The 24,133-nt window shown below is 37.4% G+C and overlaps 2 protein-coding genes across 5 annotated transcripts in view; one reads left to right on the top strand and one right to left on the bottom strand.

Moving 5' to 3' along the window:
• LOC145734683 (uncharacterized) overlaps window positions 1-24,133 on the bottom strand; it is a 133,852-nt gene that overhangs the window by 81,843 nt on the left and 27,876 nt on the right. The gene's annotated exons all lie outside the window — the stretch shown is intronic.
• The window catches only part of Syn1 (Syntrophin-like 1), a 36,841-nt gene that overhangs the window by 9,714 nt on the left and 2,994 nt on the right, over window positions 1-24,133 (top strand). For 2 of the 3 annotated variants that reach the window (XM_081988292.1, XM_081988294.1), the window contains exons 2-4: window positions 15,733-15,921; window positions 22,797-22,999; window positions 23,059-23,261. In XM_081988292.1, the coding sequence (XP_081844418.1) occupies window positions 15,733-15,921; window positions 22,797-22,999; window positions 23,059-23,261 (595 nt within the window). The remainder of the gene's footprint in view (window positions 1-15,732; window positions 15,922-22,796; window positions 23,000-23,058; window positions 23,262-24,133) is intronic. The other variant, XM_081988295.1, reaches the window with a different exon arrangement.

Here is a 24,133-nt window from a genome sequence, read left to right as displayed (position 1 = left end):
CTAAGTTGAGACATAATTAAGTTTTCAAAAATTTGACAGTTACTTACTCAGTTATTTTGACAAGTATTGTGACAATTTTTTATATTATTTTGTAGCTCAGAATGTCCTCTTTAAAACGACCTATAGCTTCCCCAGAAACATTCTGACTTGATAGGGTTATTTCACTAAAAATCCACATTAGATCTGAACTGAGTTGATCTTGGGTTTTCAAAAGTTTGCCAGCTCGTAACTCGGCTACTTTGACAGCAATTGTGACATGTTTTTTACCAAATTATAGCCTAGGGTTTGCTCTTTAAAATGACGTATAGCTCCTCCAAAAACATTGTATATTAAGTGGGTTATTCCAAGAATATCTTCAACTGTACTAAGTTGAGACATAATTAAGTTTTCAAAAGTTTGACAGCTCGTAACTCGGCTACTTTGACAGCAATTGTGACAGGTTTTTTACCAAATTGTAGCCTAGGGTTTTCTCTTTAAAATGACGTATAGCTCCTCCAAAAACATTGTATATTAAGTGGGTTATTCCAAGAATACCTTCAAGTGTACTAAGTTGAGACATAATTAAGTTTTCAAAAATTTGACAGTTACTTACTCAGCTATTTTGACAGGTATTGTGACAATTTTTTATATTATTTTGTAGCTCAGAATGTCCTCTTTAAAACGACCTATAGCTTCCCCAGAAACATTCTGACTTGATAGGGTTATTTCACTAAAAATCCACATTAGATCTGAACTGAATTGATCCTGGGTTTTCAAAAGTTTGACAGCTCGTAACTCGGCCACTTTGACAGCAATTGTGACATGCTTTTCACCAAATTGTAGCCTAGAGTGTGCTCTTTAAAATGACGTATAGCTGCTCTAAAAACATTGTCTTCTAAGTGGGTTGTTTCAAGAATATCTTCAAGTGTTCTAAGTTAGGACATACCTAAGTTTTCAAACGTTTGACAGCTCATAACTCGGCTACTTTGACAGGTATTGTGACAGGTTTTTTACCAAATTATAGCCTAGGGCTTGCTCTTTAAAATGACGTATAGCTCCTCCAAAAACATTATATATTAAGTGGGTTATTCCAAGAATATCTTCAACTGTACTAAGTTGAGACATAATTAAGTTTTCAAAAGTTTGACAGCTCGTAACTCGGCTACTTTGACAGCAATTGTGACATGTTTTTTACCAAATTGTAGCCTAGAGTGTGCTCTTTAAAATGACGTATAGCTCCTCCAAAAATATTGTATATTAAGTGAATTATTCCAAGAATATCTTCAACTGTACTAAGTTGAGACAAAGTTTTCAAAAATTTGACAGCTACTTACTCAGTTATTTTGACAAGTATTGTGACAATTTTTTATATTATTTTGTAGCTCAGAATGTCCTCTTTAAAACGACCTATAGCTTCCCCAGAAACATTCTGACTTGATAGGGTTATTTCACTAAAAATCCACATTAGATCTGAACTGAGTTGATCCTGGGTTTTCAAAAGTTTGACAGCTCATAACTCGGCTACTTTGACAGCAATTGTGACATGTTTTTTACCAAATTGTAGCCTAGAATGTGCTCTTTAAAATGACGTATAGCTCCTCCAAAAACATTGTATATTAAGTGGGTTATTCCAAGAATATCTTCAAGTGTTCTAAGGTGAGACATAATTAAGTTTTAAAAAATTTTACAGCTTCTTACTCAGCTATTTTGACAGGTATTGTGACAGATTTTTTACCAAATTATAGCCCAAGGTTTGCCCTTTGATATGACGTATAGCTCCTCCAAAAACATTGCATATTAAGTGGGTTATTCCAAGAATATCTTCAAGTGTTCTAAGTTGAGACATAATTAAGTTTTCAGAAATTTGACAGCTCGTAACTCGGTCACTTTGACAGCAATTGTGACATGTTTTTTACCAAATTGTAGCCTAGAATGTGCTCTTTAAAATGACGTATAGCTCCTCCAAAAACATTGTATATTAAGTGGGTTATTCCAAGAATATCTTCAAAGTTGAGACATACCTAAGTTTTCAAAAATTTGACAGCTACTTACTCAGTTATTTTGACAGGTTTTTTACCAAATTATAGCCTAAGGTTTGCTCTTTAAAATGACGTATAGCTCCTCCAAAAATATTGTATATTAAGTGGGTTATTCCAAGAATATCTTCAAGTGTACTAAGTTCAAGTCAGTCAAAAATTTGACAGCTTCTTACTCAGTTATTTTGACAGGTATTGTGACCGTTTTTTATAATATTTTGTAGCTCAGAGTGTCCTCTTTAAAACGACCTTGATTGGGTTATTCCACTATTTTTTTTGTCGTCCCTGTAGAACGTTCGAAACAATTTTCCATCGTAGTAAAAACTAAAATTTCTGTGAAAAAATTGTATAGAATATATTAATAGAAAATCTAAAAATGTTTAAAAATTAGGGAGTTCCATTTAAAAAAACTAACATTTTATCTGCCATCTATCTCAATATTCTCTAAAACTCTTGTATTTCTCGAAACAAATGAGATACTACTCTATTTTTGACTCACCCTGTACAACTGGGCGTAAATTAATAACCTGAACGAGTTAAAATTTAGTTTTTTTTTTTAAATTCTAATGGAATTACTTATTAATTAGCTTTCCTGGCAGAACTGAATTTCCACCAAGTTTTGCAACTTTACGTAATGCCCAAATTTGTATGTGCAAAACTTTAAGTGCAAGCTCCTTTAACGAGAGTTTCGTCCGATAAGAAAGTTGGCCGATTTATTAAAAACTGAGACTCTCTGGCGTCTAATTTAATTAGAAAAAAAAGTGAGGTTAACTTTTAAGGAAAAATTATCTTTTAATTTGTCCAATAGGACTGAAAATAGGTAAATTAAGGCTACAGACTGACTGAATAAAAAAAATAAATAAAACCATCAATCATGCGGCATTGCCGCTTCTTCTATTAATTTTCTTGTTGTCAGATGTATTTTTTTTTTGCCTCTTAAAGTCTTAAGGTAGGTTGCATTAATAATTAATTACAATTTTTAATGTTTCAAATATATTAGAGTGATGAGGGTCGTGAATTTTTTAATAAAAATCGTACTTAACATTTCAAACGCTAATAAATTGAAATCGAGTGGACAAATGTATGGGGTTGGCAAGTTCCGGAATCGATTGTTATTTATTGGAAATCCGGGATAAATTGCTTAATTTGCGAATGTTTCAGCACCGGGCGGAAAGTTCGGACAGCGGAATAATTCCACGGTAAGTACTTTTTAATCAATTCCCGTTCGATCGGCCACTGTATTGTTTCGTTTTAATCCCACCTCGTCTTTTGCAACACGCATTTCGCTAGAAAGATTTACACGTGAAATTTCGTTTTGTTGCGCGCCTAAAACCCCGGCAAAGTCGGGGACAAATAGCCAATTTTATCTGTGGAAATTTCCAGAAGGATTAAATTAATGCCTGTTTGCTTTTGAGGTTAATACCTGGAGCTCCCACACGCAAATATTATCTCTAGAACGAAAGCTGTGTTCCCTCTCTAGTCATTTTCGTACTCAACGATTCGCGATCAAGACGTCAGGTGACTGTCAAAAGTTTTGCTGTAATGTTCGTTCGAAACTCCCTCTAGCGGTCAAACACCTATTAATCTGGAAAGCTTATTTTATTGGCTGTCCATAGACTCAAGTCACGTGATCATTTTTACCCGCACGACAGTATCAGACGCCTCTGAGTGTTTCCGAGTGTCTATGAAAGCTGTCAGATGAGCCTAAAAGTCATTTTGAATGTGTCATTTGAAAGCTGTCAAAAGACTTTAAAAGTTATTTGAATTAAGCTGTCAGATGCGTCTTATATTTCTTTAAAAGAGCCAGAAGCGTCTAAGGGCCATTTTGAAAGTGCCACAGGCCTCTGAAATCTTCCAAGAGGTTTTCAAAATGATTCAAATGCCTCTAAAAGTCATTTTTTTGACTTTGAGCACCCTTTCCATGGTAACGCATTTATTTTGCATGGTTTGGCTTGAGTACACTGTTGCCAGTTAAGTCAAATTGCAGGAATTCTGCCAAATGCTTTTGAAGGTGTCAAAGGCAACACGTTATTTTAGAAATGTCAGAAGCCTTCAAGAGTCATTTTGTAAGTGTCAGAGGCTTTCAATGTTTCCAAGTGTCTGTCAAAGCTGTCAGATCCATCTACAAGTTATTTGAATGTGCCAGCGGTTTCTAAGAGTCATTTTGAAAGTGCCAGAAGCCTCTAAAAGTTAATTAAACGTGCCAGGAGCCTCTGACAGGTTTCAAAAATTTTTCAAAGCTATCAGAGGAGTCTAAATGTTATTTGAAAGTACCCCTGAGAGTTATTTTAAAAGTAATAAAGGTCTCTGAATGTTTCCAAGTATCTGTCAAAGCTGTCAGATGCTGTCAGAAGTCTAAAAGTTATTTCAAAGTGCCCGAATTCGGTGCGAGCCATTTTGAAAGTGTCAGAGGTCTCTGAAAGTCTCCAAATGTCTGTCAAAGCTGTCAAATGTCGTTGAAAGTGTCAGAGGCGTCTAAGAACCATTTTCAAAGTGTCAGAGGCCTCTGAAAGTATCCAAATGTCTGTCAAAGCTGTCAAATGTCGTTGAAAGTGCCAGAGGCGTCTAAGAACCATTTTAAAAGTGTCAGAGGCCTCTGAAAGTCTCCAAATGTCTGTCAAATGTCGTTGAAAGTGCCAGAGGCATCTAAGAACCATTTTAAAAGTGTCAGAGGCCTCTGAAAGTCTCCAAATGTCTGTCAAATGTCGTTGAAAGTGCCAGAGGCATCTAAGAACCATTTTAAAAGTGTCAGAGACCTCTGAAAGTCTCCAAATATCTGTCAAAACTGTCAAATGTCGTTGAAAGTGCCAGAGGCGTCTAAGAACCATTTCAAAAGTGCCAGAGGCCTGTGACTGATTTCAAGTGCCTTTCAAAGCTGCCAGATGCCTCTAAAAGTTAATTGAACGTGCCAGAAGTCTCTAAGAGTCATTTTAATACTACCAGAAGCCTCTGATCGTTGTCAAAGCTATCAGATGGGTTACTGAGAGTGCCAGAAGCCTCTAAAAATCATATTGAAAGTGCCAGAAGCTTCTGATAGTTTTCAAAAAAATTTCAAAGCTACCAGAGGAGTCTAAATGTTATTTGAAAGTACTAGAAGCCTCTGAGGGTAATTTTTAAAGTATCAGACAACTCTAAAAGCCTCCAAATGTCTGTCAAAGCTGTCAGAAGCCTCTAAGCTCTGTTGTTTCCGTCAGGAGTGTCAAAAACCGCTAAAAGTCAAAGTGCCAAAGTCTCTGGTCCTTAGAAATCCCAATTTACACATTTTTGTGGTGCAAACCTTTGAGTCTTCCTCACTTCACCGTTAAAACTTAAATTATATAAAAAAAAAAAAAACAAAATCAGCTGATAAATTTACAACGTTGCCAAAGTGCCTGGAAAAATGTAACCTTTCAAGAATTTAGAAAGATTATTTTAGAAATAACAGAGAGGCTCCTTAGTTTTGCTGAAACCCTCCCACAGGATTGTACGATCGTATCAACTTGAATAAAATTAAACTCCAAAGCAATAATTAACCATTTTCTCTGAAGACGTTTCATAAAATCGTTTTCTCGGGAGTATCTGGTGGATAACGATATGAATGTTGGTCACGCACTAAGAAAGGGCCCCCAAGTTTATTTAATTAAACCGGTTGGTCCTTCTTAATAAATCGGGCTCGCATCTTATCTTTTGAAACTTCTCGTTGCGGTTAACGGTCCGGAGGATTAATAGGTAAAGTGGTTTTAGGACTTAACGAAATTAAGAAAATTCAATAAGTTTTCCTCGTATTTCTTGGTGCGATAAGGACAGGAAACGTAAAGTAGCTTTACACGCCATTTACTCATCTTGGTTATCTCTCAGACAACCGCATCTGAGATGATTAATACTAGAAAAGTGTACTTCTCTCCCGTAAATTTAAATTCCAAAATGAGGGTAGTTAAAGAGCCATTACACTCGAGACTTAAAAAGGCCCAAAGTTTTATACCGGTGGGATATTCATCGTTAAACTTCATAATGAGTTGTAAATAAAGCATTTCTTGTTTTATTAAGCAAACTTTAACGATTCTGCATGTATTATACTACTAGAGCAGTAAAATCCTGCTTTGTGCAGAGAAAAGGATGGTGGGATCGAATATTAATAACCCTCCTGGGCAACTGGTGGACTAAATCCCTAATCGCGTTTATAATTAATTGAAAATCAGACTTTGGTCTTGTTTTGATTTCGGCGTTTAATCAATTTTGAGGGCAGTAGGCCGTAATAAATCAGGGAACATCGGTCCGGATTAATGGAATATGGACGATGTCTTAATTACGTTGCTCGTAAACCCTGGGAATATAAAAATAGGAGACCCAGTAAAACTGGGCTTGATGGTTCTGAATAAACGACACTCCTCTAAACTGTACATAAACTTTAACTGCTTTCCGCGCCTTATTCGGTACAAACAAGGAACGATAGTAAACTAAAACAGGTTAAGGGATGTGGGGGGAGTGTTTCTGGAACTGTTCAGTCATCCATAAGTTAGACAATAAAATGAAGGTCTTTAATCCAAGTCAAATATGTCACTTTGACAGCAACAAGTTTAACTGCCAGTTGCAGTTAACTGCTCCTCAAACTGTGATTGTACAACTGGGCCGTAACAGCTTCTGGCACCTTCAAACAATTTTTATTGGCAATTTGGCAACATTTAAGAGAGTCTTGGCAGCTTTCAGATCCCTCTGAGGAGCTTTCAGAGGCGTCTGACACTTTCATAATGGATATAAGATGATTTTGACAGCTTTCAGATACCTCTGGCACTTTAAAATGACTTTTAGAGGCATTTGGGTTCTTTTGAAAAACTCTTGGAAGCCTCAGAGGCTTCTGGCACTTTCAAAATGGATCTGAGACGCTTTTGACAGTTTTGGAGGATTCTTGGCAGCTTTCAGATCCCTCTGAGACTTTCCAATGACTTTTAGAAGCATTTGGATAGTTTTGCAAAACCCTTGGAAGCTTTCAGAGGCCTCTGGCACTTTGAAAATGGATCTGAGACGCTTTTGGCAGCTTTGAATGATTCTTAGCTGCTTTCAGAGACCTCTGGTACTTTCAAATGACTTTTAGAGGCATTTGGAACCTTTGAAAATCCCTTAGAAGCTTTCAGAGGCCTCTGGCACTTTGAAAATGGATATGAGAAGCTTTTGACAACTTTGGAGGATTCTTGGCAGCTTTCAAAGCCCTCTGGAACTTTCAAATAACTTTTAGAGACATTTGGATCCTTTTAAAAACCCTTGAAAGCTTTCAGAGGCCTCTGGCACTTTCAAAATGGATCTGAAACGCTTTTGACAGCTTTGAATGATCCTTGGCAGCTTTCAGAGGTCTCTGGCACTTTCAAAATGGATCTGAAACGCTTTTGACAGCTTTGGAGGATTCTTAGTAGCTTTCAAAAACCTCTAGAACTTTCAAATGACTTTTAGAGGCATTTCGGGCACCGAATTCGGGCACTTTGAAATAACTTTTAGACTTCTGACATCGTCTGACAGCTTTGACAGACACTTGGAAACATTCAGAGACCTTTATTACTTTTAAAATAACTCTCAGGGGCTTCTGGTACTTTCAAATAACATTTAGACTTCTCTGATAGTTTTTAAAAATTTTTGAAAACTGTCAGAGGCTTTTGGCACTTTAATATGCCTCTAAGTAACTTCTGGCACGTTTAATTAACTGTTAGAGGCATCTGGCAGTTTTGAAAAACCCTTGAAAACTTTCAAAATGGCTCTCAGAAGCTTCTGGCACTTTCAAAATGGCTCTTAAAAACCGCTGGCATCTGACAGCTTTGACAGACACTTGGAAACATTGAAAGCCTCTGACACTTACAAAATGATTCTTGAAGGCTTCTGACAATTCTAAAATAACGTGCTGCCTTTACCAGCTTCAAAAGCATTTGGCAGAATTCCAGCAATTTGACAACAGTGTACTCAAGCCAGAACCATGGAAAGGGTAGTCAAAGTCAAAAACGTCACTAGGTACAATTAAACAAACGGTACATTATTTAAAAAAATGGTACATATGAACAAAGTTACGCCTTGGTACATTTCCAGTAAAAATTTCAGCCTCATTAATTGAACCGTTTGTGAGATATTTAAAAAAATGTCAGAAAAATGTGGGTCAACTTTGACGCCCTCTAGCGACCAAACGGTAAGACTTAGCGTCGCCCGTTCAACGTCACCTGATAGCCCCACTAATTGGCTATCTACGAGCTTCTTATGTGTTTGTAGTATATGGTTCAAGTAAGGGAGTTATTCAGGGTTGAACAGAAGAATGCACAAAAAGTGCTACCATTTCCGAAATAATCTTAAAAAATGCATTTTTGGGCAGTTTTTTAGGCGTAGCCGCTTAATAAAACATCCTTTTGGCACCCTTCGTCAAGTTTCAGACACTGATTCAAAGGTACTTGCTGAATTAAAGTAAATTTTAAAATTCCAAAAATTTGATGGGGTAGCACCCATAAAAATTTTTAAATTTCAATTTTTATTTTTTTAAGGTGAAACCATGCGTTGTACCGCACAAGTGTATAAATACTAAAAGTTGTGCCACGTCGAGGTACAAGTCTGGTAAAAACGTCAACCTTCTAACCCGAACAGTTTTCGAGATATTCGTAAAAACGTGCGAAAAACTTCAATCAACTTTGACGCCATCTGGCGGCCAAACGGTACGACTTAGCGTTGCCCGTTCAACGTCACGTGATAGCCCCATTCAGTGGCTATCTACGGTCTTCTTATGTATTTGTCGCAAATGTTTTAAATAACTGAGTTATTCAAGGTTGAATTGAATGATGTGCGAAAATTGCGTCAGAATGAGGCTTTTGACAGGATTTTCCATAAACTGCCGTAACATATATGCCGCGTTCACCAAATTGGCCTTATATACCTAGTCACTAGGTCTGGGGACTGTGATCAATCAGTTGGTCGATAGTATTGATTATCCAGGGTTGCTTGATTTAACCTGTCATCTGTATGACTTGCTACACTGTTGCCATGTCTTGTAAAAGTGACTCTTGTCCCTCATCGCTCTATTTAGCATTAAAAAGACTTTTCAATCAAGTACATAACTATTTAATTAATGAACCTTTCAGAGAGACATTCAAATTCATAACGTGCTTTGTTATTCACAGTGTATTGGGACGTGTAATTCCTGCTGCTGCCGGAAATTCAGCTAAGTGCGCGAACTCCAGACAAATTTCGAGTTTCCTCCCGGATCCCGGCTTATTCACGTTTTGTCTTGGTAATATGGGACGGAGGAGGCCCCCGTCTTTGTGCACTCGACAATTTATATTCCCGAGATTGCGAGTACCGAACGTAAATATTCCCCGCTGAAGATCCTCCCTTACAACTGGAAAAGTTTCCAGCTGGGAAGATCCAGACCAGGTTCCCCCCTTTCAACAACTTTATAATTTATAAGGCTCGGGTTAGATGTCAATGCGATTTAATGGATTAAGTCTGGCACGCAATGACCCTGCTATACTCTATAATTACTTCATTACTTTAATTTGGTTAATTCATTCATTTAACATCAAAACATCTTTTGTGGTATCTCTGCAGTATCAAGTCAAAAAAGTCAAATATTTTCCGAAGGGAAAACGCTTAATTTTCCTAAAGCTGCAAAAAAAAACTTAATTGGATTTCGCTGGAAGATTGTTTGCCAAAGTTTATTAAAACTGATGAATTCGCCGGGAAACCGGGAAATTGATTTTCTCCCGTACTTCTTTGAATTTCTCCCTTTTAAATAATTTTTTTCTTGGTGTGTGTCTTGCCCAGTCATACGGTCCCCTGGGCGCTATATTCAATCTGAATAGTTCCTATCTTTAACCGCAATTTCTGAATGCCCGAATTTCAGTTTGAATTGTTCAGAAACAATGCAAACGCGATATCCTAATTCCCGATTGTTTGCCAACCAGATTTCTGGAGAAACTGGAGGTCCTTGAATACATAACGCTCTCTAGCGGCCGAATGGGGCAACTCAGCCTGGTCCTGTCAACGTCAAGTGCTACATTCATTAGCCACCCATGATTATAGATATGAAAGTTTTTCTCGGCCTACTATATTGCCACCGCCGCCATATTGGATTAGACGTGTCAAGATGGCCGTGCATAGAAAACACGAATTTAGGGTCCATTTTGCTGTAACTGCCGCCATTTTGTTACTGACATTGAAATTAGGACAGTTTTCAGTAAATAATGTTGTGTTTCATATTTCAACACTTCAACTGTCAATGTTTCTGTCAATTTTAATTGCGCAATTTAATTTAGTCGTTTCTGTTAATCTTTCGTTATTAAAAAATTCTAAATTCTTCCGATTTAATCGAGTAGACCACAACAAGAGGTTTATTAACGTAAACATAGATTTACACCAGGCGCATGCAATCTGGACATTTTTCATTCCAAAAATTATGGTGTTTGAGTGGGCGGCGTTATATGGCACGCCATGATTTATACCTCTTGTACAGGGTGGTTTTTTTGTGGGGTGGTTTTATTCGGCCCGCTTTAACTAGATAGCGGCAGGAAAAGACGTCGTCGCAATATTCCACCCGGCTCGTAAAACGTTCCCTTTTTATTAAACCGATCGCGCGGGACGAAAAATCCGAGCCCGGGAATTTATGGACACTAAAAGCCGTAAGTCGGGAAATTGTATGGCAGAAGAGCGCCTGTATATGATGGGATATCGTCCGGATAGTTCGCAGACCTGTCAATAAATTAGGAAATCATATCGCCAACGTTTCCGACCGCGGCCATTATCTGGTGGATGCGATAAGACACGACCTACTATGACCACTAGAATAAAAATTGTCACGTGACTGCATAACGTGCACATAGTGTACTGTCACCTGACGTTTCTCTTCTCAAGTAAACTGAAATAGTGCGACAGATACAATAAATAATAATTATGTTTTACTACTTATTGTTAGTCAGTTTTAGTTTGTATTACTGTTCTCTTTTTGAATTTGACAGCGTGGAAATTGTGACTGACAATCACCTGACGTGACGCAACGCCTACTGGATAGGGGATATCATTGAGCATGAAAGAGACTAGAGAGTACACAAAGAATCTTCTGTAAATTATAATCTTTGGACGCATTTTTTTAGAGCTGACATGTCACTTTGACACCATACATCAAATTTCCATTATCAATCCAAAGGTATTTCAAAGCACAGTCAAAGTCAAAATTAAAAATGTTTTTTCGAAAAAATTGATATAAACAAACGGTAAATTATTTAAAAAAATGGTACATATGAACAAAGTTACGTTTGGTACATTTTCAGTAAAAATTTCATCCTCATTGATTGAACCGTTTGTGAGATATTTACAAAAATGTATGTCAACTTTGACGCCATCTGGCGGCCAAACGGTACGACTTGGCGTTGCCCGTTCAACGTCACGTGATAGCCCCATTAATTGTCTATCTACGAGCTTCTTATGTGTTTGTAGTATATGGTTCAAATAAGGGAGTTATTCAGGGTTGAACAGAAGAATGCACGAAAAGTACTACCATTTCCGAAAGAATCTTAAAAAAATGCATTTTTGGGAAGTTTTTTAGGCGTAGCCGCTAAATAAAAACCGATACATCCTTTTGACACCCTTTGTCAAGTTGTCAGACACTGATTCAAAGGTACTTGCTGAATTAAAGTAAATTTTAAAATTCCAAAAATTTGATGGGGTTAGCACCCCTAAAAATTTTTAAATTTCAATTTTTATTTTTTTAAGGTGAAACCATGCGTTGTACCGCACAAGTGTATAAGTACTAAAAGTTGTGTCACGTCGAGGTACAAGTCTGGTAAAAACGTCAACCTTCTAACCCGAATAGTTTTCGAGATATTCGTAAAAACGTGCGAAACAATTCAATCAACTTTGACGCCCTCTGGCGGCCAAACGGTACGACTTAGCGTCGCCCGTTCAACGTCACGTGATAGCCCCACTAATTGTCTATCTACGGGCTTCTTATGTGTTTGTAGTATATGATTCAAATAAGGGAGTTAATCAGGGTTGAACAGAAGAATGCACGAAAAGTGCTACCATTTCCGAAATAATCCTAAAAATGCATTTTTGGGCAGTTTTTTAGGCGTAGCCGCTTAATAAAGACCGATACATCCTTTTGACACCCTTTGTCAAGTTTCAGACACTGATTCAAAGATACTTGCTGAATTAAAGTAAATTTTAAAATTCCAAAAATTTGATGGGGTTAGCACCCCTAAAAAATTTTAAATTTCAATTTTTATTTTTTTAAGGTGAAACCATGCGTTGTACCGCACAAGTGTATAAGTACTAAAAATTGTGTCACGTCGAGGTACATGTCTGGTAAAAACGTCAACCTTCTAACCCGAACAGTTTTCGAGATATTCGTAAAAACGTGCGAAAAACTTCAATCAACTTTGACGCCCTCTGGCGGCCAAACGGTACGACTTAGCGTTGCCCGTTCAACGTCACGTGATAGCCCCATTAATTGTCTATCTACGAGCTTCTTATGTGTTTGTAGTATATGGTTCAAATAAGGGAGTTAATCAGGGTTGAACAGAAGAATGCACGAAAAGTGCTACCATTTCCGAAATAATCCTAAAAATGCATTTTTGGGCAGTTTTTTAGGCGTAGCCGCTTAATAAAGACCGATACATCCTTTTGACACCCTTTGTCAAGTTTCAGACACTGATTCAAAGATACTTGCTGAATTAAAGTAAATTTTAAAATTCCAAAAATTTGATGGGGTAGTACCCATAAAAATTTTTAAATTTCAATTTTTATTTTTTTAAGGTGAAACCATGCGTTGTATCGCACAAGTGTATAAATACTAAAAGTTGTGTCACGTTGAGGTACATGTCTGGTAAAAACGTCAACCTTCTAACCCGAACAGTTTTCGAGATATTCGTAAAAACGTGCGAAAAACTTCAATCAACTTTGACGCCCTCTGGCGGCCAAACGGTACGACTTAGCGTTGCCCGTTCAACGTCACGTGATAGCCGCATTAATTGTCTATCTACGGGCTTCTTATGTATTTATCACAAATGTTTTAAATAACTGAGTTATTCAAGGTTGAATTGAAGGATGTGCGAAAATTGCGTCAAAATGAGGCTTTTGACAGGGTTTTCCATAAACTGCCGTCACACATATGGCGCGTTCACCAAATTGTCCTTATATACTAATTCTGACCTCAGAATCAGGAGTTTGGTGTGTAATAGCTCTAAAAGTGCTACCATTTCCCTGTTCAAATTCAAACATTGATTTAAAGGTACTTGCTGGGTTAAAGTAAGTAATAAAATTCCAAAAATTTCCTCAAAATGAGACTTTGTTAATGTTTTTGACAGGGTTTTCCATATACTGCCGCCACATTCAAGCCACGAATTTCTCCTTCGGGAAACTTTGTGCCTGCGGCTTCGATATTAAAGTAAACCGAAAATCGCATTTAGCTCATCTCTAATTGTCAAAGTTGGCCGCATAAGCCAAACTCCGAGTGGCAAAATTAAACTGGTTCGCCGATTTAATCATTTCGATCGTTCGATAGTTCGCAAACTTATTAAAGACAAAATATAAGCCGAGAAAACTGTGCCGGAACGAATCTAATTTATGTTGTTGAGACTGCGATTTTTTTAAAGATCCCTGGATTATTAACAATCCCAAAGTAATCCCCACTTTTCGTCGGGAAGGTGATTTTTAACTCCTCCTCTCTGCCAGAAGAGGAACAGAAAGGCCCTTTGCTTGACACGGCCTTTTTGTGTCTCGTGAATGAAACCATTAACTGGCGTCATTTATAATTCTAAGGCTTCCGTTTTTAATTGGGACACTGGGAAAATTACCGAAATGTTTGTTCTTTTCGTTCATTGTCTTCACTTCGGTTAAGTGTCTGGCATAGTGTCGGATTACTGGAGAGTTTCCAAAACACTTCTTCCAGGGATCGTTTTTAGACAGTCTGCGCCTACTATCGTGTTGTTTTAGACCTAAAAGTGCAGCTGTTTGATATTTTTCTGAAAACCTAATAAAATCGGCATTTTTCGCTCGTTTTCAAGAAAAATAGTTCCTTTTTCCCTGCCTGATTCATGTAGCTAAAAGCCTTTAAGGTAATGACCCATCAGATGCCGACGTAATGGATGTGATCGATCACAATGCAAACGACCATGCAGGTATACAAGGGATCGTCGAGACTATATCCATCATTTGGGTTAATAATTAAGAATGTACATTCTCTTGACATGCACCGATAAGTAGAGTCCGGATTTCTAGAATTTTCCTTTTTTGAAATATTAAAAGCAATCAGTTGTAAGTGACAATAATATCACGTGACCTAACAGAAGATTGTTTTTCCTGTAACCAGCCTTTGATGAGGAAACGGGGCCGTATTTAATTTACGGAAACAATTTTCGTCTTTTGGCGCATTAAGCTTGATTGCGTATACCTGCTGCGCCCAGATTGCTCTTAAAGCGAATCATCCTGAAGGAAATGGCGCTTTTAATTAGCGTATAAATTTCCTTTAGTTGCCCACCATTATGGTTCCTTCACGCAAATGCGGATTTGTATTCAAGCCTGATCATCTGGTTTGTTATTATGCCTTTTTTCCATCAAACTGGGACACTTTAGAAGGCTTCCAGAAGCATAAATAGTCATTTGGGTTAATAATGCCCTGCAGAGGATTACAGTTATTGCAACTGTAATGTGTTATTTTAAGGTTTTTGTCGTTATTTATTAATATTGCGAGGACAATCGTTTCCGTTTTTTGTGCTGAATTATACAGTAGAGTTAAAAAATTCAGCACCATATGTTACATTAAACAGTTCCCGGACAAATAAAAGCAGCTGGACAATATTCGGGTAAATAAACAGCTTAAATGAAATCAGTTTATATGCTGTTTTCCGTCGGATTTTAACGGTAAATTATTTCGTTTTTTGTTTTACTATAGTACAGTGAAAAATACCAATAACGCCTGTAAGTATGCAGCCCACCATACATGCAGGTGTAACGCGGGTTGCAGTGTGGTTTAAAGTAGACTCCAACCACCGCCTACTTAGCCTAGAAGGTGCTTGTCAAAAATTCCAATATGGCGGAATAGTGGTGACAGTTTGTATTGTGGAAATTGAGTTTTTTTAGGATTAGATGAGTTTTTACGGTTTAAAATCAAAACTTGAGGTTATTTGCGTTAAGTTATTTTTGTTCATAAGTTTTTCAAGCCACATTGTAACCGCAATTCAGGAAAAAGCCCAACCGTGTCAGTTTTTTTGCTTTACAAAAAACCAGATCTAACTCAACAGTGGTTGAACACTTTGAAGTGGGATGATTTTACTCCAACACTATACTCAATGGTAAGTACTTTCTAGTACAGTAAACTTATAATAATTAATAAAATATGTAGACATACATTTTCTGGGCGTTATTTAGGTCAAATTTGAGGCTTTTTGCTGAAACTCTACGTAAAGCTTTTCGAAACCCTGGCTCTTAACGTGAACAGGTGAAGAGTCTTATACATTTGCAGATTATGTGTCCCCGCTGTACTTTCGAGTTTAAGTCGATTTTACGGGGCGCAGACAATGTTAGGACACCTGTTTCAATTCAAATCTCCCAGGTAGAAAAACACGGTTAATTTAAAAGTCTCGCGTTACCATAAATCCGGAGCTTTCGATTAGAGAGAACGGAAATTGACAATATTTCCTCCCTGTTTAATAATAACAGGGAAGCTAAATTGGGAGGCAATATGTACTTTACCTAACCTAACCTGAATCTGTTGTTGTTTCAGTCAAATACCTGCGTGAGGTCACGCCTTACTTCCGGAAAGCCAGCATTATATCGGAAGTGGGCTGGGAACTGCAGAGGGGCTTCCTGTCTGGCGCCCCACCGGTGGTAAAATTCCCTCAAAGAGCCGACACCCGGTATCTTCCCCTACAATTATGTCACCTGGCAAGGAATTTTAGGTATCCCGATCCAGGTCAGTACTGCATTTTCTATTAAAGTGTATTCTTGTTTGCGTTGAACATGCCGAGGCTTAAAGGGCCCTTCGTTAAATATTGACCGAAGGGATTGACATTATAGCTCGCAACGTTGTTTACATTGTTCGAAAACTCATATCCTTAATCACTCTGTTTAAACCGAAGTAATCAGGGACTTAACCTCAGAAATAAGCTGATTCCAGGAGGATACACGTCCGAGCTGGAAATTGCCTTTTTGACCACAATCACAATTTTTTTAACCCACTGTGCCAGTGACAGTCCATTCTACACTTAATTTTCTTTCTGACCAGCCTGTGTTATGTTTAAATTCGCTTTTTTCCCTGACTGTACTAAATTTTGTAGTGTTTTTTTAGGCTATTGGATAGGAAATTTAATAACGATTCCAAAAATGTGCTTAAAACAGTCATTTTGTTACTCCAAGTGGGTTTAAATGCCAATTTAGTCCCTGACTGTTCTTTCAAACTGTGTTTCTAGCTGTTCAAACTTTGACACCGCTTTTCTTCCTGACTGTACCAAATTTTGTAGTGTTTTTTCAGGTTATCTGGTAGGAAATTTAATGAGGATTCCAAAAATGTGCTTAAAACAGTCATTTTCTTACTCCAAGTGGGTTTAACTGCCAATTTTGTCCCTGACTGCTCTTCGAAATTGTGTTTTTGGCAGTTCAAACTTTGACACCGCTTTTCTCCCTGACTGTACTAAATTTTGTAGTGTTTTTACAGGTTGTCAGATAGGAAATTTAATGAGGTTTTCAAAAATGTGCTTAAAACAGTCATTTTCTTACTCAAAGTGGGTTTAAATGCCAATTTTGTCCTTGACTGTTCTTTCAAACTGTGTTTCTAGCAGTTCAAACTTTGACACCGCTTTTCTCCCTGACTGTACCAAATTTTATAGTGTTTTTTCAGGTTATCTGGTAGGAAATTTAATGAGGATTCCAAAAATGTGCTTAAAACAGTCATTTTCTTACACCAAGTGGGTTTAAATGCCAATTTTGTCCTTGACTGTTCTTTCAAACTGTGTTTCGCCTGAAAAATGATTCAGATTTATGACTTTTCAAATAAATGACAAGAAAATGAAATCTTTCAAGCAAATTTCAATTAGACCAATAAATTTACTGGTAAAATTGGTAAATTTTCCTATTTCAAGCATACATCTTAAAATACCAAATCCTGTTGCCCTTGTGACAACTGTATGCATTGAGATGAGTCACACAGATGATCCCAGTTTAAATTTGGCAACCCTGGACTGGATTTCTTTCGGTACTTCAAAATGGCAGAAACCGTGCACTTGCAACTGGTTTCTATAGTAACACCGTGTAAACCCACGCAAACACCAGAAAATCCAACCGACTGCGCCACTTTTGCTATTTACTTGAATTTTGGGTAAAAAAAGTTTTTAAGTAATCTTTAAAGTATTTTGGATGGTCTTTCAGGAAATACAGGGTGTTCAATTGCGATTAATAGATATATGACAGATGAATTTTGTGTTTTTTTTTTTATAAAACTTCAACACCCTGTATTTCTTGACAGATTTCCGGGATATCTAGTTTATAGAGCAAACTGGGATTATTTTTGGTTAAAACTTGTGTATTAAAACCTGAATCACCCTGTAGAATGTTAACTACTCTCTATCCCAGTCGAAGTGGCTGTGACGCAATAAATGGTGACGTCAGATCGAAATTCATTTCATCACGTCACGTCAGATATCGTTAAGCCAGACATATTGTAAAACTCGGGTATTGAGCATTTTTAAAAAACTGCTTTTACCGATAGACGAATTGGCAACATGCATTCGGCAACATGGCATCAGTGTGTTTTGAAGGTTAGCAAATGACAGAAACACATGGATTGACAATTGACATTGACAGAGTGCTTCAGTTGTTTACCGATTTGACAAGACTCACAAGAGTGAGGTTAAGCCAAAATAAAAACAAGAGCGGAAAAATTAAATCAGTGTCGTTAATACTTTACTAGAATTGTGCGGGCTAGTGTTGGTAGTGATTTTGAACTGTCTGTGTGTTATATTCTTGATGGTAAACCTGCAAAGTAAGGTAAGCTGCAACCTTCTGTATGTCACATGAAACAAGCATCAGCCACTGTTTGCCTTCATTGTACCGAAAATATCCAAATTTGAAAAACACAAATACAAGTGACACAAAATACTAACCGCAAATCGATAAATTTAAATTAAAACGGGAAAAGTTTGAAGAAACTGTCAGACAAACGTCAAACAATCAAAATAATGAATTTTTAAATGGCGTTGCGGTCAGGGCCAACCCCGATTTTTCCCGATTGGTTAATGAATTGACAACTAATAGACAAGGAACGACAATTATTACGTACTGGCCCCCTGGGATAGACTTTATAACCTATTTGCTAGTATTCTTTCGGTGAAATAACTGGAAAGAACGCTCTAAAGAAAATAGAGTCGGGAGTTACACTTAAGCCCCGTGCCCCATAATCAATGAAGTTACGATTCCCACAATGCATTAAACTGTCGACTGTCTTCCGTTCTCGCCGAACCCGGAAATGTAACGCTAAGTAATTGCCGGTGCACATTTCACTTTTTTTCAACCAGATCAGTGACAAAATTATATGATTGGTTTGACTTTGTGCATATCAAGTAATTGGTTGGGACAAGGCTTTTAATGTGACACGCAATAAAGCAAAATGTCAGTCGGACCGTTGTATATCTGGTTCACATTTCTTGGAAACACCTCCACCAGTCGGGTTTTATTGGATTCTGTCACGCCAGTTTCCGATGTGGGCTACAAAAAGTCGGTAACCAGTAATTAGTTGAATAAAAACCGCCCTTACAAATATTTTCCCGCGTGCTTAACGAAAACGGACGCCTCATCCGTTATGGATACGGCCGGCGGACAAGAGATGATTAATGTCAGGAAAGGGGGGCGCGCAAAAAATAAAAACCCGCCCGTAGGAACTTCCCGCCATTGTGCCCCATTCCGTCCGGGTTGACACGGCACGGAGGAAAAGTCCCATTGTTCTAATAGTGCGCGTCCGTAATTTATATTGCATGGCAATAAAAAGTGCAAAAAGTCGCTTTTGTATTCCAGAGGAAACACCCGTCCCGGTTTTTGCGTTTCTGTGTCTAGCGTGTATTTTTGGTACTAATTACTGTTCCAACGGAATTCATTTAAGGCTAATTTAACATCTCTACATTATAAAAAAAAACGAGGGCAAAATCGTTATAATAAAATACGATGACGTCATAGATGATTGAATGTCACGTATGGCAATACAACTATAGTTTGGTACAAAAAAATACCGTTCTACTAGAGAATTCTAAATTGTGACTTTAGTTCAGTTTAAACTACAACGTCATTAATTTAACATAAACTAAGTTCTCGAACAAACGAAACTTCGACAACGTGTGTGCTGCTGCATAATTAAATCCCGGACAATGGAAAACACCTCCAACGCAACAATTTCGTCGACAACTTAACAGTTTCTCCTGGAATGATCTGTCTGAAAGCGGCAAGACCACCAGGTCGAACGAGTTGCAACTAAATTAGCAGCTGCCTGTGAAACCGCTGATTAAACTTATTCCCACGTGTCGTTTTTGTCTGTGTATATGGAGGTTTGCTCTTTAATTGAAGTTGCTAGGACAACCATTTTTATAGTTTAACCAGGCAAATATACGAGAGAGACTAAATGTATCGAAGCTGCTTGACAAAGCGTTGTACTTTATTTGCATCTGGTTCCACTTAGTTTTTCTCCTGTTATTGATGGAAGTCTTTTCAACGTTCGGTTTAAAGGAAAGTCGTATTCATGCCTCCGTTTCCATTATTCTATCTAATTTTCCTTTTCTAGAGTTTAGTTTTGATTTATTCGGTGCATTAGCGCGTGTTTTAGGGGCAGTTTTCTTTTGGGGCGCATTTTTTCCCTGGCCATTAGTTTACATCGCGGAAAACGGATATTTCGTGTTGCAATGAAACCCAAGTTGGAACCTGGACAGAAGATCGATTCATCGTTTACTGAAAGTGACTGAATATTTTTCACCGGATCGTCCTGATGTTTTAGTATTCAAGATTCGTTCAGGTTGTAACGTATGGTTAAGGGATAAGTTAATCCACGACCCTTTTTACTGAAAAGGTTGGTCTCGTGACACATTTCACCAAACAAATACCAGCAAAAAGAAAATGAGTGTCATACTTTTATGGATTACGTTTATACAGGGTGATTCAGGTTTTAATACACAAATTTTAATCCAAAAATAATCCCAGTTTGCTCTATAAACTATATCCCGGAAATGCGTCTTTCAGGAAATACAGGGTGTTGAATTTAAATAGTCTAAAAAAACACTAAAAAATCGAGTATAGTCAGTTAGAAAAACAGTGTCAAAATTTGAACTCCTAGAAACACAGTTTGAAAGGACAGTCAAGGACAAAATCGCTTCTAAAACCCACTTGTAGTGTGAAAATGACAGTTTTAAGCACATTTTTGGAATCCTCATTAAATTTCCTATCCAATAGCCTAAAAAAATATCACTAAATTCGGTACAGTCAGGGAGAAAAGTGCTGCCAAAGTTTGAAAACACAGTCAGCGACAAAATCGTCTGTTAAACTCACTTGGAGTGAGAAAATGACAGTTTTAAGCAGATTTTTGGAATCCTCATTAAATTTCCTATCTACTAACCTAAAAAAACACTACCAAATTGAGTACAGTCAGAGAGAAAAACAGTGTCAAAGTTTGAACTAACAGAAACATAGTTTGAAAGGACAAAATCGCCTATAAAACCCACTTTTAGTGTGAAAATTACAGTTTTTAGCACATTTTTGGAATCCTCATTAAATTTCCTATCTACTAACCTAAAAAAACACTACCAAATTGAGTACAGTCAGAGAGAAAAACAGTGTCAAAGTTTGAACTAACAGAAACACAGTTTGAAAGGACAGTCAAGGACAAAATCGCCTGTAAAACCCATTTGTGGTGTGAAAATGACAGTTTTAAGCACATTTTTGGAATCCTCATTAAATTTCCTATCCAATAGTCTAAAAAAAACATTAAAAAATCGAGTATAGTCAGTTAGAAAAACAGTGTCAAAATTTGAACTGCTAGAAACACAGTTTAAAAGGACAGTCAAGGATAAAATCGCCTGTAAAACCCACTTGTAGTGTGAAAATGACAATTTTAAGCACATTTTTGGAATCCTTATTAAATTTCCTAGCCAATAGCCTAAAAAAATATCACTAAATTCGGTACAGTCAGGGAGAAAAGTGCTGCCAAAGTTTGAAAACACAGTCAGCGACAAAATCGTCTGTTAAACTCACTTGGAGTGAGAAAATGACAGTTTTAAGCACATTTTTGGAATCCTCATTAAATTTCCTATCTACTAACCTAAAAAAACACTACCAAATTGAGTACAGTCAGAGAGAAAAACAGTGTCAAAGTTTGAACTAACAGAAACACAGTTTGAAAGGACAGTCAAGGACAAAATCGCCTGTAAAACCCATTTGTGGTGTGAAAATGACAGTTTTAAGCACATTTTTGGAATCCTTATTAAATTTCCTATCCAATAGTCTAAAAAAACACTAAAAAATTGAGTATAGTCAGTTAGAAAAACAGTGTCAAAATTTGAACTGCTAGAAACACAGTTTGAAAGGACAGTCAAGGACAAAATTGCTTGTAAAACCCACTTGTAGTGTGAAAATGACAGTTTTAAGCACATTTTTGGAATCCTTATTAAATTTCCTAACCAATAGCCTAAAAAAATATCACTAAATTCGGTACAGTCAGGGAGAAAAGTGCTGCCAAAGTTTGAAAACACAGTCAGCGACAAAATCGTCTGTTAAACTCACTTGGAGTGAGAAAATGACAGTTTTAAGCACATTTTTGGAATCCTCATTAAATTTCCTATCTACTAACCTAAAAAAACACTACCAAATTGAGTACAGTCAGAGAGAAAAACAGTGTCAAAGTTTGAACTAACAGAAACACAGTTTGAAAGGACAGTCAAGGACAAAATCGCCTGTAAAACCCATTTGTGGTGTGAAAATGACAGTTTTAAGCACATTTTTGGAATCCTTATTAAATTTCCTATCCAATAGTCTAAAAAAACACTAAAAAATTGAGTATAGTCAGTTAGAAAAACAGTGTCAAAATTTGAACTGCTAGAAACACAGTTTGAAAGGACAGTCAAGGACAAAATTGCTTGTAAAACCCACTTGTAGTGTGAAAATGACAGTTTTAAGCACATTTTTGGAATCCTCATTAAATTTCCTATCCAATAGCCTAAAAAAATATCACTAAATTCGGTACAGTCAGGGAGAAAAGTGCTGCCAAAGTTTGAAAACACAGTCAGCGACAAAATCGTCTGTTAAACTCACTTGGAGTGAGAAAATGACAGTTTTAAGCAGATTTTTGGAATCCTCATTAAATTTCCTATCTACTAACCTAAAAAAACACTACCAAATTGAGTACAGTCAGAGAGAAAAACAGTGTCAAAGTTTGAACTAACAGAAACATAGTTTGAAAGGACAAAATCGCCTATAAAACCCACTTTTAGTGTGAAAATTACAGTTTTTAGCACATTTTTGGAATCCTCATTAAATTTCCTATCTACTAACCTAAAAAAACACTACCAAATTGAGTACAGTCAGAGAGAAAAACAGTGTCAAAGTTTGAACTGCTAGAAACACAGTTTGAAAGGACAGTCAAGGACAAAATCGCCTGTAAAACCCATTTGTGGTGTGAAAATGACAGTTTTAAGCACATTTTTGGAATCCTCATTAAATTTCCTAACCAATATTACCTTAAGAAATATAATATAACAGTAACATTTCCTGAAGACAGTGAAGATTGACCTAACATTATTGACAGTTGAACTTGAATTTCAGAGGGTAGAACCTTAGAATTGCACTCGCCCGACGCGGTGCACAGTTGCGTTCTGCGTGCAGCTGACGCCGCCGAAGCCGTAGCCTGGTTCAACACTCTGCATTCAGCTTTAACGTTGCTGACCACTGCCGCGTTACACGAAGCCTCCAGAGCGATCCCCGATCTGAGACACATCGGATGGTTGCTGCGTAAACCGCGTTCTGAGGTCAGAGTTACACGAGACGTACACAATAATCTTGAACTGACGATAATAATCCGTGACAGAACATGTCGAGCTCAGAAAGCTCCGAAGACATGGACAGGTGGCAGTCGGTGTTTGCCGCCGTAACGGACAGCGAGTTGAGGTTCTATGAAAGCGCCCCCTGGTCTGGGGAAGCGTGGAGGGCCCCCGCCGAAGCCTACTCGCTGATCGCCACCAGGTTGGTGGGGTCGGGCAAACGGGATGACTTCCCCGAGTTTAGTATCAGGTAAGGCTGGGTTTATACAGCGCACAGTGCATAACATTGCACAAGAAATCACAAGGGTTTCTTTTTGGTGTTTATACAGTCGCACAACATATAATTTTTAACCAATCATGTCAAGCACAGATAAGAATGATAAGGCAAAAAAGGAGTGCTTTTGGAATTGAGAATATACTTACTGCAGAGTGAGGGCAAGACGTTGTTTTGGGCTAATTGGATTTTTTGTCTTGTCTTTCTGCAGGAATGGCCCCACAAGAGCTAATAACTTATGGAACAGTTCTGGAGTCATACGTGTATATTTGAAAAACTGCTCTGTATCATGTTTTTCCTGCAAACTGAACTATTTTTTCAAAAACACTATGTTCATTGCGTTTTCTATTCATAGGTCGCGTTTTAAACCTCCGTATTCTCCTTTTCTTGGAGTAGAAGCCCCAATTGTTGCCAAGGTTCCATCTGCAATTGTTTAATAAATTCTTGATGTAAAGAGAAACTAATTAGCTCTAGATAATTTTTACCACTAAACTCTGTTTTTTCCGTAGACACTTCAACTGTTTTTATTGCACTAAATGACCAAAAATCATAAATACAAAATCAACAACAAACCACAATTCTAGAACAATTCAAATCCACCATTCATAAACAAAACAATAACACAATACAATGACGGACGGCGGATGTCAAAATATGACATTACAAAATTTTGCGCATCCGTACAGCCACCGCCCTCTGTACAAGAAAGCCTAGAACCTAGAATGTCACTTTTAATGGCGGTTTTTTTTTTGTACACAAACCTATGGAGATGCAGTAGAAAATATGTTTTTTTTAATTTTTTCGGGTAGTTGATTAGAAGTTGTGAGTGAAAAATCAAAGAACGCTTC

This window comes from Ips typographus, linkage group LG10 (genome assembly GCF_016097725.1).
Source record: "Ips typographus isolate SLU linkage group LG10, UJ_Ityp_2.0, whole genome shotgun sequence".
Taxonomy (NCBI): domain Eukaryota; kingdom Metazoa; phylum Arthropoda; class Insecta; order Coleoptera; family Curculionidae; genus Ips; species Ips typographus.
The sequence above is the reverse complement of the archived record's forward strand: the minus strand, read 5'-3'. Positions and strand labels throughout refer to the sequence as shown.